This window comes from Mytilus edulis, chromosome 3, assembly GCF_963676685.1.
Source record: "Mytilus edulis chromosome 3, xbMytEdul2.2, whole genome shotgun sequence".
NCBI classification, from domain to species: Eukaryota; Metazoa; Mollusca; class Bivalvia; order Mytilida; family Mytilidae; genus Mytilus; species Mytilus edulis.
In genome coordinates, this window is record NC_092346.1 from 40,465,153 (window position 1) to 40,482,052 (window position 16,900).

The window sequence follows — 16,900 nt, forward strand, 5'->3', positions numbered from 1 at the left end:
GATGAACACGAATGCGGCCACTTTCATTTAAGAAGAAAACCGTGTAAGACTTTACTAAAATGCAAAAAATGTGAAGATTTCAGTAATTTAGAATGACTTAATGACGCTAGTACTCGATATATGTGCATTGTATTGTCAAATAGTTATCAAAGGTACCAGGATTATAATTTAGTACGCCAGACGCGCGTTTCGTCTACATAAGACTCATCAGTGACGGTCATATCAAAATCATTAAAAAGCCAAACAAGTACAAAGTTTAAGAGCATTGAGGATCCGAAATTCCAAACAGTTGTGCCAAATACGGCTAAGGTAATCTATGCCTGGGATTAAAAAATCTATAGTTTTTCGAAAAAATCAAAATTTGGTAAACAGGAAATTTATAAAAATAACCACATTATTGATATTCATGTCAACACCGAAGTGTTAACTACTGGGCTGGTGATATCCTCGGGGACGACACGTCCACCAGCAGTTGCATCGACCCAGTGGTGTAAAAAGTTAATAAAAAGGTACCAGTATTATAATTTAGTACGCCATACACACGTTTCGTCTACATATGACGCATCAGTGACGCTCATATCAAAATATTTATAAAGCCAAACAAGTACAAAGTTGAAGAGCATTGAGGATCTGAAATTCCAAAAAGTTGTACCAAATACGGCTTAGGTAATCTATGCCTGGGATAAGAAAATCATTCGATTTTCGAAAAATTCAAAGTTTGGTAAACAGGAAATTTATAAAAATGAGCACATTATTGATATTCATGTCAACATCGAAGCGTTGACTACTGGGCTGGTGATACCCTCGGGACGAAACGTCCACCAACAGTGGCATCGACCCAGTGGTGTAAATAGTTGTCAAAGGTACCAGGATTATAATTTAGTACGCCAGACGCGCGATTCGTCTACATAAGACTCATCAGTGACGCTCATATCAAAATAGTTATAAAGCCAAACAAGTGCAAAGTTGAAGAGCATTGAGGACAGCCCCTATTTATGTAGCAGAAGCATTCTACCTTTCAACAAATATCTTAACGATTACATATTCACAATGTTCTAAAACTGCTATATTTTGGGGCCAAAAAGGGGTCTTACTGAACCTACTCCTTTACAATTCCACGCATTTTTTCAACATGACACTGTAACAAGAGAGAAGATAATATACTTTATTTAGATGAGTACAGCTTATAGAATATGCATTTAAAATTAAATTTAAAACGCATCAGTGAAACATTAATAACAACGATTATACAAAATACAAATAAGGCAAAGACTGACAATAATTTACAAAATGAATGAGGACAACAACTATATATGACTGATTTACAATATATCTATTACTATAACATTCTAAAGGAAAATGGTAATCATCTTTGATAGTATTGCTATTGCACATAGTACATTACAATGCTTTTTAACTTTTCATTTGGCTTTTTAACACCTTTTTTTTACTCGTGCATCACTGATGAGTCTTTTGTAGACGAAATGCGCGTCTGGCGCAAATAAAAAAGTTCCCTCCTGGTATCTTTGATGAGTTTATTAACCTATTTAAACTAATCTACATTGCAATATCTGCATGGGTCTATATTGAGAATATTGATAGAGATACGATGTTAGCATATATATGGTTTATATATTTGAGTAACAGGTCAATCTTAATAAAATTGTAGTATATCTGTGTCATATATATATCTACTAAGAATACATGTAGATGAAATGTTAAAAAACGCTTTAGCATAATAAAGAATACTAGAAGTATCAAATAACATGAATAAGGACAGTCACGTTTCACAGTTATAATAACAAACTACAATTCTACTAAATAAGCAGCTTTTCTATCAGGATTAGCAGGCTAACATTTATTATGTATGTAAAACAGCTACCAATATGAATAATAAGGATAACTAAATATAGACAGATTATCTTTTAATTGATAACAAACTCATAAATATCCATTGCCGTTTGTGTTGATACCAAATTATTCCCAATTATTCCTAAAAAATGAACAAAGTATTTTTAAATACTGTACTAAAATGTTTGAATATAAGTAGCACACAACGGCAATTAAGATATACACTGAGCACACATAAACTACACATAAAACCATTAAGTTATCTAGAGGGAATTGAGTGAAAAAGTATAACAAAAATATCCAACCCCAAGGCAATTTAAAAATGTAATATCCTTAAAAACTGAAAAAAATCAAATTTCATCAATAAACGAACAAGTGTAGAACAACTGCCATATTCCAGACTTGGTACAGGCATTTAAAAAAAATGGTGGGTTAAAATAACTTAATTGTTTTATATATATCTAGTTACACCTCCCTCTTATATTACAGTTGTTTATAGTTCCTTTGAATCGACAAAATTGCGTGACCAACCAAAACAAACAAAAAAAAAGGTTAATTTGACAACAATTTTCACGATAAAACAGAGTTATATACCTTGTGATATTTGATTAGGCTGACGTCAAGGTAATGGTTAAATGTAATTTATAGTTAAAGTGAATAAATAAATAGGATATAAAAAATATGTATAAAACAAATCTAAATACGAAAATAGATTAGATATCTTAAAACACTCCAAGCGAACACTCATTTAAATAAATTGATTTTTGATAATGATTTAAAGATGAAAGCAAAATGGACGATAATATATATAAAAGAATATATAACCTAAATAAAATACATAAATAAAACCTTTAAAAAAAATTAGTATTATGAAATGTGATTGGAAATAGTAAACATAATGATTGACGAAAAGAGGGTGGTACATTGTTTTTTAACTACACTTTATATAAAATCAGTTGCATTAAAAAAATCTATAATAATCAAATCTGAAATGACGATTCATACAATTTATACTCTTATGTTATACCATATCTTGACCGCTTGAAGTATACATGTAAATAATATGTAATAAGCAATACCTGCCCAAACATTTTTCTCACAGGTTCCTTTAAATAAACTTCCTGAAGGATAAAAAAGTATTATAATCAAAGTTTGTGCTTTATAAGAGAATGTTTGATTTAGACAACAGCTTTCGTATAAAAAGCCTAATTGTAGCCACTATTAAGCATAATTTAAAGTAAATTTATTTGTCCTGATTTTGTTTAAAAACTACATAATAGTCAAATTCAAAAAAAATGTTTCAAAACCATGCAAATAAAAAAAAAATACCTTTTCAATTTTAGGTTTTTCTAGGCAATACGATAAAACCTAAAAAGGATACTGTCATATATTTTTGTCATTTGAGTACTACAAACGTTAATCAATAACAATGATTTTTTTTGTTCTATCTTACAAGTGCATCTAAGGCGGAATCAAAAAGCATATTTTTCTATAATAATGAAAATTGAATTGTAAATTGCATATTTTGTACTTTAGATTTTCTTTTGTTTTCATAAAAAGTAAATTAACAAAAATACCAAACTCCGAGGACATTTCAAAACAAAGTCCCTCAACAAATTGCAAAATCAAAAGCTCAAACACATCAAACGAATGGAAAGCAACTGTCTTAATCATGATTTAATATACTTTTTTTCTGATTTAGAAAATTGTGGAATAAAACAGATTAAATAGCCAGCTAAACATATCACTTGTATGACAGTCACATAAAATTCTATTATATTGACCACAACGTGTGAACAAAACAAACAGAGACATAATGGGTAAAAATGTCAAATGTAGGGTTAAAGTAGCTAACATTGTGTTATAATCTTAATAACTGAAAAACATATACATATGTCAACATAAAAAACAAAACGACATATAGACAAAGCACATACATGTAAGCAAAATCGAAAGACAAGAATTCTAAAATTTACCATAGAACAATAATACAATGACGGAATATATAATTACCGAACCACGTCAAATGGATACTACCAAAAATTGACTAAACAGTAAGGCCACACCAATTTGATTCCTTGTTCGACGGACCCGCCCGCACCTATTTTTTTCAAAACAGAATTTTTTTAATTTTTTTTATATTCCCGCTTCCCGCATCCGGAAATGTAATCATGTCCATTTCCCGCACCGCTTTTTTTGTAAATATTATAAAAAGATATCAACATTTGTTTTTAAAATCACAGTCTAACCTGTATATAACGATTTTAAACATAAAAGCACCCCACCACACTGTGTAAATATCTGTGAGAATATTTGTTTCAGCATGAAACCTATTTATCTAAAGTAGCAGTACTCCGATATAAATTTATAACCGCGGAAATACGGCCTGTAAAGAACAAAAAAAAAAAGGTTTCTTTCCCCCTTACTTATATTCCCTATCAAAAAATGTTCGTTGTTAGAATAAAGTACAAAGAACTTCTGAAAGATTTGCCTTCATCTGCAAGTATATTGTATGCTGGCGAAACAAAACTATCCATAGCCGCTGCATGTTTATGCACCTGTCCTGATTAATTCAGGGGCCTGTCGTTCAGCAGTTATCGTTTGTTGATGTTGTTCATTGGTATTTTCCCATTTGGATATATAAATTAGATCGTTGGCTTTCCTGTTCGAATTGTGTACGCTAATAATTGTGGGGTCCTTTATAGCTTGCTGTTTGGTCTGTATCAAAGCCCTGTGTTAAAGGCCGTACTTTGACCTGTGTTTGTTATTGTCAGGTTGAGAACAACCCTCCCTCAGACAAGGGGTCATTTTACTGATGTAGAAAAGAAAATAGAAATACCAAAGATTTGTATAGTTCTTTTATACAAAACCTTTGAAAACTTAGAATTTTGTACTCAAAAAGAGGAGAGTTACATCATATTTTAAACAACTTTTTCTAAAAGAGGGGTCCACTTATTTTGAATAATACTGTTAAAGTAAATGTGTTAATTTAACATGGTTAAAGTCCAGGAATATTACAAAATTCTTAGACATGTTTTGACCATTTAATACCAGATAGATATATAGTTCTTTGAGAAAATATGAGCCCTTTTGTACAAACAAATATATTAAAACTTATATTGACCCCTCATAAAACATGTTAAAGGGATATTTATAACATTAAGGGGTTGCCCCCAAACTGATTATGACTTGCATGGAGAATTGTCTCATTGTCAGTCACACATACATAGACCAGATTTAATTATTTCTTGGTGAACAGGGAAAAAATACTTCAGAAATTAAAGAAATGTCAAAGTACAAGTGATAAATCAAGTTTAAATATTGTCAAAACCTACTATTTTATGTTTACAAAAAAAAATTATAATCGCTCGCCTTCACTTTTCAAGCTTCGCCTCAAAAATTTGCAAATTAAATATTTTTTTATTAAAATTTTCAAATCGCTCGCTCGCCCCAAATTTTGGAGTCCAAAAATCCGTAGAACAAGAAATTAAATTGGTGTGGCCTAACAGTAATTATTTACAAAGATAAGTGAAAAAACTCTATAACACGTTATTAAGATGATAAAGAACGTCAGTACTTAAATATGTTTTATAAAGTCTCAGTATCTAATGAATACCGAATTAATTGTGAAATGTTTATCCTATTTGCAGGTGAAGTTGGTATAAATATACTAAGGTTGGGAAATTTGATAATTTGAAATTTTTAATCGTCTCCTTTTTCATAGGTACTGGTATATATCATTAGTTATTGTTCTGTTAATTCGGTTCTCAAGTTGTAATCGTTTCTGCTGATGGTTTCTACAAAAATCGTCATCTAACCTGACAATAAACCTTTAATATAAACAAAGCATTATTATACATTATTATTTATCATTTGTGTTCTGTGTTAATTCTGAAAAAAACCCATATCAACGCCTCTTTTTGGAAGATATAAACTATAAATAGATACTTTGTTTTGTTTACGTACTGGTTCCCAGATATGATCTCTTTGTTTCATCTCATAGAGACATGACTTGGGAATGTTACCAGTTTGAAAAAGCATAAATAGTGGCTGTCTTGAATTTTGAGGAAGACCAAAAGGGAGGTATTGTACACAAGTTTAGTTTAAGTTTAAACTCTTAGAAGTTCGTGGCAAATACATGCTCAAAATATTCCGCATATCCCTATTTTTGACCTTTATAAAAATAGTAGTGCATATGAGCTAGGATATATATTTTTACGAAACTTCATAGTAAAATTGGAAAAGTTTTAGCCATTACAGGAGTTTCAATGGGAAATTGCACTGTTTACATCTACAAAAATCCAAATTGTAGCAACTACTTAAATGTTTTAATGTCCAGTAATCAGTACATGACTTCATTTTACCCTTATATGTTATCATTCGCCGAATTTGAATTATCATGGCATTTTTTTTTATTTTTTTTTTTGGATTCGAGCGTCTGGCGTATACTAATTTAATCCCGTTATCTATGATGAGTTCATTTACAACCACTGGGTCGATGCCACTGCTGGTGGAGATTTATTTTCCCGAGGGTATCACAAGCCCAGTAGTCAGCACTTTTTGTGCTGACATGAATTGTCATTGATATGGTTATATTTATAAATTTACTGTTTACAAATTTTTGATTTTTTTGAAATACTAAGGCTTTTCTACCTCAGGCATAGATTACCTTAGCTGTATTTGGCAAAATTTTTAGGAATTTTAGTCCACAATGCTTTTCAACTTCGTACTTTATTTGGCCTTCTTAACTTTTTTGGATTCGAGCGTCACTGATGAGACTTTTAAAGACGAAACGCGTATCTGGCGTATACTAAATTTAGTCCCGGTATCTATGATGAGTTTATTTACTATTCATGAGCACTGAAATACATTATCAGGTTACAACATATTTCAATTTTGCTGAATATCTTTTCGCAAACATTTCAAGCATGTTCAGGATGGGAACTAATCAAATAACACATCACAATCAATCCAGAAAATGTTACACAATGTATTCTAAAATAAACATGTGTATGGTTTTATGTATGATTACAACTTCTTGATACTTACCCCTTTTCTACATTGGTCGCCCTTGCAGCCGTTATGTCTGCTTACAATACACACAGAAACTATAATGATCATCACCACTAGTACACTCACTATAATCGAAACAATCAATACAACGTCATTCTCGTTACCACTACTTTTCCCACCTAAAATTTAAAAAAATACATGAATTTACAAATTTGAATCAAATATATTAGACAACAAACACTATTCAATAAATCCTGTTATTTTAGACTTAATTTAGGTGGAACAGTTACAGGTATAGAAGAATAGATGACAAATCGTAAGAGGGAAAATTTCTTCATTTCAGAATATTCCATTTTAAACGTAATTCAGAAATAAATGAACGAGTACATTATACGCCACCTTCTTGCATAAGAAACAAACTTCAAATACTCGCAGAGTGTTTTTTTATTTGTACCGTCTTCAAAGCAGCAAGCAATTTTGTGAATTATGCCGTACATTTTAAATGCAATACAATCGCTATTAAAAATGTCATTTTGAATTCTTATACATTCAAGTCCGTGCGCTCCAACGAGTCGTGTGATAAATAATCATAGCCACATCCAAGCTGAAGGCCTCTTCTGAACATTTGAAGATCCCTATTATATATTGGTTACTGTACCTACACTGTAAACTAGAGGCTCTCAAGAACCTGTATCGCTCACCAGATTCAACTTTTGTTTTGGAAATCATGTAATAATAGATTAAAATCATAACAGATACCCTAATTGGTTCGCAACCAATCAGGAACACACATGCCATATTTGGTTGCATACTATTCAGTGGTTCTCTAAAGGAGACACTATTATGTATTGTCCATAGTTTCCTATGTTAAACAAAGTCTCCAATTGGCTGCCATCTTGGGAAAATGATCAGCTAAAAGGGTACAACACTTGGTCAGCACCTCATAAGGAATATTCATGCAATTTTTCATTCCATTCAGTGGATCTCTAGTAGAATTTCAAAATGTAAACAAAAGTTAAAGTCGAAGACGGACGAAGGACAACGACAACGACAAACGACGGATGACGGATTAGAAAATCTTACTTGGTCTTTTAAGCTAGGTCAGCTAAAAAAAACCAATAAAATATCGTTTCATCTTGTCCTCCAGTCAAGTAACATTTTAGTGCTTTTAAATAGCTCATACTCTACTATCAAAGAAAGTATCATTAATTTTTGTAATAAAAACATATGAAAATAGTTGAAATAACTCTATTTGGAGTGTAAAAAAGTCTTTAGATGTTTTAGACAATTATGTTCCTTTCAAGGTTCTTTTGTTTCTGTTGATAGTTTTGACTCTACACTTTCACACAATCTTAACAAACAAAAAATATCATATTTAATTAAATGTTCGATTGTTACATATGAATGCAAATATATTTGCTGTGACTTTTTTAAAGCGTTTTTCTCAAATAAAAAAGGTACATATGCTAGATATACTTAATGGAGGTGTGATGAGATGATTTAAATTTGAAGGTGCTTTTTGTCTTCTTGGTAATATTTATGTACGTTTCAGCAATCACGTTTATCGATAGGTTGTAGGTATTCCGATGGGTACTGATTGTACCCCTTTAATAGCAGACTTGTTCTTGTACTGTTATGAATCACAGTGAATGGTCAAACTCAGAATTGTTTATTTGGGAGTATCTTGTTATTTTGTTTAAACCATCGTTGAAGTTATTCAGACAAAAACGTTAAAAGAAATATTACAAATTTGCATCAAAACGTTTACTTTGTACACAACTACGTATACATTTGAAATTAATTTCTCTAAATTTTCCGAACTGGATTCCAATAGTTATCAAAGGTACCACCAGGCTTATGATTTGATACGCCAGACACACGTTTCATTTACATAAGACTCATTAGTGACGCTCAGATCAAAATAGTTAGAAAGTCAAAACAAGTACAAAGTTAACAATAATCAATCTACAACCACGAAAAAATAAAAAAAAAGTGATAGATATAAATAAAATCTTTAAACCATAATGTTCAGAATTTGGTGTAACGTTTGTAAAAACGTAATTAAACATGATGCAATTTGCTTTATTTAAAACAAGAGAAATCAAAGCAATGACGTGTCTAACATTTAAATAAATTTAAGGTACGGACAATGAAATTAAGTTGTATATATATATAGAACACTTTTTATGAATTAACGCATTTAATGCATGGAGTGGATTCACTACGATAGTGACCAAGGTTTGGCTATATGCACACCAACTGTTCCCACAAGAAAATGCGTAGGGATCCGATCCCCGAGGAGCAATCAATGAACAGCTTGTTACGATGTGTAAGTAAAATATGGATCTGTTTCTAACGGCGGAATAAGACTGTTAACGTCCTTCACGAAGGTATATCCAATAAAGACCTTCGGACTCATACCAGAAAGCGTTACTTTCGCTTTTTTTTGGTTTTTTTTACCAAGATATAATAAATCGGAATGTACGTCGTTGGACCTTCCGAAAATTATTTTTGCATTTATCATGTTAATACGACAATATTGGAAAAGAGCCTACACTTAGATACTTGATTTTCATATAAAAAAACAACGAACCTTTAAAAACAATTCTAAAACAATTAATAGGGTTTATTCTAGAATTCTAGAATAACAAATTTATTCAGCGTACTTGCAAACGGTTAGTATTTGTACCGGCAGACAAAGCAGCTAATATTGTAGCGGCGGTGTGACGCATCTACAAGAGGGGAGTTCTCAATAACAAAATTTTCAATTCTTCAACATTACGATCAGAATGCTCCACAAAGAGTCAAATTCTTAACAAGCATATAGCCGCCACTACCCAGGTGAAATACTCTTCCGAACATTTGAATGTCCCGACTATGTACTGAATACCTGCATTACACCAAAAAAAAATACAACATTTAAAATTCGTTTGATCTCCGCATATAGTAAGTGTCCTACTACAAATATGTCAGTGCTTCTAAATACCATAATTACTACTATCCAAGAACTTGTTATTAGTATAATCTATTGTAATAAAGTTTATGAATATCACGGTATTAACTATTTTGTGAGTGTTGAAATATTTTAAGAGGTTTTAGATAAAATACGTGCTTTTGATTGTCCTTTAAATTCTGTTGACAGTTATGATTTTTAATGTCTTCATTATACTTTCACACAATCTTATCAAGAAAAATTTTCATATTTAAATATATGGTCTTGTGGACAACCTATGTGCACGTTTCGGCGATAAAGTGTATCGACAGGTAGTAGATATTCCTATGATCATAAATTGTGTCCTTATACTACCCGATTGAATCCAGTATTGCTTTAAATCAAAGTTTATGGCCAAAATCAGTAATTACAAATCATTGTTACATTAAGTTGACACATTCAACAGTACCATTATCCTGATGATATTTTTTCATTAAAAAATCCAGACTTCTCTTATTTTGAATTGTTTTAATTTGTCATTGTGGGGCGTTTGATAGATAATTATGAGGTATGAACTTTGCTTATTGTTGACGGTCGACCAGTGAACTATAGTTGTTAATTACTGTGTTATTTTGGTCACTTGTGGAGAGTTGTCTCATTGGCATTCATACCATATCTTATTTTTTTCGTAAAATACTGCAGAAAATAAACTCATCATATATACCAGGATTAAATTTTGTATTTATGCCAGACGCGTGTTACAAAAGACTTATAACAGACGCTCGAATAAAAAATAAAATAAAAGGCTAAATAGGGTACAAAGATGAATTTCAGTTGAAATTTACACAAAGAAACTTACTTATAAATGAATCTTAATAAACTACAGTAGTGGTCCTTTTTTTAGATAAAGACATTTCAATTTATTAAGGGAAACTCCATATTGTCAACTTTCCTTTTAATGCTCTATTATACGATGTTCATATATCCTAACTCTTCCGTTATATGTGTAGTGATATCATAGATTTTAACAAACGTTAGTGCATCACTAATAAATTACTAAGTCACAGATCTTGTTACCATAAATTACTAAAAACGTTTATTAAATTCTTTGGTAAATACAAAGATTAAATAAACTATTTTACCAAAAGCGCTGAATTCACTGTGTGATTCGTGTAAAACTATCGAACCTTTAAACAAACTTATCAGAATAGGTAATCTTATTAATGTTTTACCTTTTTGTAATAAGATCTCTGAAAATTGTTTTCATAGACACTAACATCGATTTTTACATCAACAAATTAAACAACTTAAATGTTTTTTTTATGTATATATATATATATATATACACACATCCACGTTTATTTTTATTTAAAAATTGTTATATATATTCATAACATCATACATCATACATTTTTATTATAAGGTTAAATCCTAATTATGCTACTGCCTGAAGTTACTTTTGTTTTGGAATTGCACACGTCATGTCTTCTTTGACTGTACATGGCATTAAAACACTAAATCCCTGTCTGGGATTTATTCAAATGGATTTAAGTCTATGATGCATTCTTTCTTATTAATAATTGTTTTTGACTTTAAACTAGCTTTTAGTAATTTCGAGTACTCTCAAATCGTTCTTTCGTGTAACTATGAAGAACACATTTATTTCTAAAACACATGTCTGTATTTCTAACAACAAAGTTATTACATTTAAATGTACATCTGTACGCTATTTTATTTAACGCGATTTCATCCTGGGTTAAAAGTGTTGTTTTGACATTAAAACATCTTTTCTATTTATATTGTTTTATAAATCAAACTTTTTCGTTCAGTTCATATTTAACTTCTTACGTGCTTTGTCTTTTTGTTCGAGTTAAGCCATTTCAATGATATTTTATTGGGTGTCTTTGTATGTTGTAATGTTCTACCACTGTTGCAGGTAAGACGGAAGGTTGGCGCCTGTTTTAACATTAAACCCCGCTGTATTTTTTTTTGTCCAAAGTTAAGAGCCTATTGTTAAGGGGTTGTCGTTTGTTTGTGTCGTTCATAAGTGTTCCTTATTTCTCATTTTTTATATAAATAAGACCGTTGAATGTCCTATTTTAATTGTTAAACACCAGTCTTTGTGTGGCCCTTTACAGCTTGCTGTTCGGTGTGAGCCAATGTTCTGTGGTGAGAGACTTACTTTGACCTATATTAACTGTTTACTTTTACATATTGTGACTTAGATGCATAGTTTCATTTAGCATTCATACCACATCTTCTTATTTACATTTGAAAATTTACCTATATAAAGATTTTATTAGTAAACGTGTTGTTGAATAGAATAGTAAACTATTATACCTTTACATTTTTCAAAATTCTTGCTAGTAATGTTAACTTTGTAGTCTCCGAGATGACAATAAACGTCAAGTTTTCCGCATGATGACAATGGGATGTTTATTCGTAGATCTGAAGCAAAGTAAAATCCTGGTTTTGTATCTGAAATCTTCAAATGATCTGTAATATTTTCTCCCTGAAAAAGTAATCTTTGACTGATTAAAAAAAATACTAATAATTTCGCACAATTATATTAACAAAACCGATCCGAAAACAAAAGGAAAAAAAATATGCAAGGAATTTGACTTATCATCCAGTCAGAGTCAGATTTCGACTTTAAAGTTTGAGTTAATTTAAAGATCGGTTTATAATTCGAGTTAAGATTTTGAGTTGTGTGTAGAGTACCACTTCTATATAAAGTTCGAGGTCGAGTACAATTTCAATTGAGCTAGAGTTCAAGTACTAGTTAGTTTTGATAAAAAATAAATTAATTTTGAGGTGCAATCGTTGTTTTTGAAGCAGTATCAAAATGATATCAAAATATGAAATTGAATAGTCGAGAAGGAAAAGTTGGGACAGGAAGCTAAAAGATAATTTTTCAAGAAGAAAAGTATTGTAATATTCATATCCATTCATTTACACTTTTGTGAACTTCTTTTTCACACATTAACGGGCCTACCACAAGAAGAAAACTCAAAAAGGGGGGATCATGTTTTTTTCTAAGTCAGAATTTTCATTACATATTTTTATCGACACGATCAATCAGAATGTTTTCAAAATTTAACACTTTGTCTATAAGGTTTGGGAGAAATTAGCATTCAGAATAATGTTTTTTGTCTTCTGCTTGACAATAATATTCATTTTCTTCAAGTTGGGAACGAGAATATTTCTTTAAGAAAAAAGAATGTGTCCACAGTACATGTGTCCTAAGTTTAAAGTTGATTGGACCTTAACTTCATCAAAAACTACTTTAACCTAAATCTTTAACCTGCAACGGGACACACGGACGGACTAACAGACGAACGAACGAACGAACAGACGTACGCATAGACTAGAAAACCTAATGCCCCTTTACTATCGTAGGTGAGGCATAAAAACATAACACCCCTCCCCTTTCTGGAAGTAAGATGGTCGTTCCCTAAGTGAGTCTCTTTTGTCGTATCTAAATATATTTCATTGATTACGAATCAAATCAAATCAAATATTTTACTGTCGTATAAACTTTACAGTTTGTGACCAACATATATACCAACAATAAACATATATACATCAATATCAAACATACACAATAAAAACAGCATCAAAATTTATAACACCAAACAAGCTGTTAAGAGTCCCCTGCCCTCAGTTCTAATGACTTTTTCAAGAAGGATCCTAACTTATTTGTTTGTAGAGGTGTTGATGGATTTAGTAAATAATGACTTTTTCCTTCTTCAGTTAAATTATCAAAGTTATTATTTTCAGCACATAGGTGTTGAAAAAAGGCATTTCTTAGAGTTTTACTATAATCACAATAGAGTAAAAATGTTTCGCATCCTCTAGTTTTTTTTACATTTCCTCTCTTAGGATTTTAAAATATCTTCCCTTTTCAATCAAGAGGGAGTGATTACTTATTCTCAATTTATTGATTAATCTCCTTATCTGAAAATGAGATGTATTAAGATAAGATTCTAGTTTGTAATCTTTTGATAGTTTTTAATATAAATAAAATTTACTATTATCATCAATGTTTTCAAATTTAGTTTGAATTAAATCTTCATATCTATCTTGCATTTTTAACTTTATATCGTTTTTTATTTTATTTACATCTTTTATGTCCTTGAAACTAGAAAGAATATCAAGGTCAACATTAGTCTCTTCAACAATATTGTTTTTGCATATGTATACCATGAATTAGTTCCTGTCAAATCTAGAGATTGTGCTAGAGAAAAAGCTTCCTTTATCAATGAATTAATATTATTATTATATAGTCTAGCTAAATCTAAAAGGGTTTGTGTTTTAATAAAACATTCTAATGGTAATCTCCCTTATTCAACTCTTGCGCCTAAATTGGATGCATTTTTTCTTACATATCTTTATAGTCTCTGTTTACTTTATTCAAAATATTTTAGGCATCTGGTGGTTTAGATATATTGTAAAGACCTTTGGCTAATGTGAAAGAGTCATTAAACTAAGTTGCGAACTGGTAATTTTTGGTTGTTCAAGTCGTTTGGTTGCTTTCTCTTTCGCGTATATCCGACATCACTTTATTTATTTACTTATATTTGAAGATTTAGGCACAAAAAATCAATTCGAATAGCCGAAAAAATCTAGATAAGATTCCTCAAGCTATATAATTATCCCAAAGACAAGAATCCTGGTCAGTGGTTATCTTGTAATTATATCCTGCATGCTTTTACCACCATTATCCCGACCCATATACAGTTTGTCCTATTTGGTTTTACCAGCTCTTTAATTTCTTAATCAGTTTTGGATTTTTAAAGATTCTGAACTCGAATGTCACTGACAAGACATGCATTGTCGGAATGTGCATCTAATGCAGTAATAAAAGTAACGTTACGTTAATGTTATAATACGATTTTTATGCGTTTTTTTCATGAAATAATAATAAAAAAAATTATCCTATATATGTTGAAAAAAAAGAGAAACGATATCAAAGGGGTAAAAAAAAGTCCAAAAGCAGTAAACAATTTCGTGGACCCCAAAACCACGACAACCGTTCATGCTGGCTGCTCAAAGTCCTCCCTCTCATAAATCATGTTGCCAGTCGTTTGTTTGTTTACAGACAAAAAAAGGAGATTCATGGAAGACCGTACACAATCGCGCTACACTTATATAACAATCGGACATAGAAATTGCCGTAATTGTCCTAATCAGAATCGAAATAATTAATGCAATGTACTACTCACTAGCAAAAATAATCACGAATATATATATAATGCTAACCCATGCAAACTAACTGCAAAAAAAGTATAGCTTACATCAGTTGTTTCTTTAGTAAGTTTCTTACGACAAACAATAAAATACATTCATGGGCGATGAATTAAATGGAAGATGAAACTTGTAAACCTTTATCAAGAAAACAGGGATTTAAAATTCAAGCTCTAAAAATATCTACATAACTAGGGAAATATATTATATATTATCTATATAAACGAAAAACCTAATTGAAATTAAATTGTTCCCTTTTCGCTGCTGTTTACTCATAAAAATATAAATTTTCACAATTGGAAAATTAAAATTCTTTCATGCCATAAAATGTGATTTTAAACGGACCTTCATTTTTAATTGACAATGTCAATCAAGACATGAAAGTGCAAATCGGCAAGCATACGTTCTCATAAGAATGCCTAGTCTATAAAATAAGTATGGCATCTTAAAATGCTATTTTATTTTTTGCGCCTTCCTTGTCACTGAACAGTAAAACACTATTCTATCCATCAACCCATCTTCTGGATATAGTTTTGTCTAGTTGTGTGTGTTTAAAAAAGATTCCTTGTCGACTCTGTACATATAAGCCACACGCTTATTGATTTTTTTTTAATCACGCCTTTCTTATTTGTTGCAGTGCTCGCTTATATTGATCATCGAATGAACCCTTTTCCATTTAGTAGATGTTTTTTGTTTAGTAGTAATCTAGTAATTAGTTAAATGTCGGAGCCGGTAGATTCTTTGATAAAACAACGTGTGCAAGAAGCTGTTTCCACCGCACAGAATGATATCGTACAACACATGGACAGGATTATTAAAAGCAGTTTTGACACTTTAAAAATGTCGACGAACGGTTTTCAACGACAATTTTCAGAAACACAACTTGCCATGATTGACGAGATGAATTAGGACATTTACGTTTTCAAGAGAAAGGGGAATGAAGAAAATTTTTAAATGAACTCCAAAGTTGCCAACAAGATGAAGGAAGCTTGTTTTTTTCTGAGGGACCCGGAGCAAACCGAACAAACCAAAAGTGTAAGTGAAGGTTTGGATATATTACGTCATAGACAAAACATAGTTAAATTGGCAGACCAATTCGAAAATGGTTGGAAAACAGTGACAGAATATGAAACTTATAGTCTGGCCGACGACTCTGAAGATGAAAAAAAGAATCATCAGAGTCGAAAACCAAGTTGTACGGAAAATCAAGAACGAGAAACAAAGTAAACAGCATAGACCAACCCCTTACACTACCTCTCAATTGTCGAGATTTAATTCCAACGCACCTAGAAAATAAGTTCCAGTTCAATGCTCAGGGAAATGTTATGAATGTGGTAATCCCCGACACTGGAGGATCGACCATCAATATCTTCATAAGAATGAAGAAAATTTTTAAATGAACTCCAAAGTTGCCAACAAGATGAAGGAAGCTTGTTTTTTTCTGAGGGACCCGGAGCAAACCGAACAAACCAAAAGTGTAAGTGAAGGTTTGGATATATTACGTCATAGACAAAACATAGTTAAATTGGCAGACCAATTCGAAAATGGTTGGAAAACAGTGACAGAATATGAAACTTATAGTCTGGCCGACGACTCTGAAGATGAAAAAAAGAATCATCAGAGTCGAAAACCAAGTTGTACGGAAAATCAAGAACGAGAAACAAAGTAAACAGCATAGACCAACCCCTTACACTACCTCTCAATTGTCGAGATTTAATTCCAACGCACCTAGAAAATAAGTCCCAGTTCAATGCTCAGGGAAATGTTATGAATGTGGTAATCCCCGACACTGGAGGATCGACCATCAATATCTTCATAAGAATGAAGAAAATTTTTAAATGAACTCCAAAGTTGCCA

The 16,900-nt window shown here is 31.3% G+C and overlaps 1 protein-coding gene across 1 annotated transcript in view; it reads right to left on the reverse strand.

Annotated features, from left to right (window-relative positions):
* Positions 1–687: 687 nt before the first annotated feature.
* The window catches only part of LOC139516505 (uncharacterized), a 48,589-nt gene continuing 32,376 nt past the window's right edge, over positions 688–16,900 (reverse strand). Inside the window, exons 5-7 of the mRNA XM_071306658.1 lie at positions 12,137–12,308; positions 6,901–7,043; positions 688–5,681 (exon numbers count right to left, since the gene is read on the reverse strand). Coding sequence (XP_071162759.1) covers positions 5,661–5,681; positions 6,901–7,043; positions 12,137–12,308 — 336 coding nt within the window. The 3' untranslated portion in view covers positions 688–5,660. The remainder of the gene's footprint in view (positions 5,682–6,900; positions 7,044–12,136; positions 12,309–16,900) is intronic.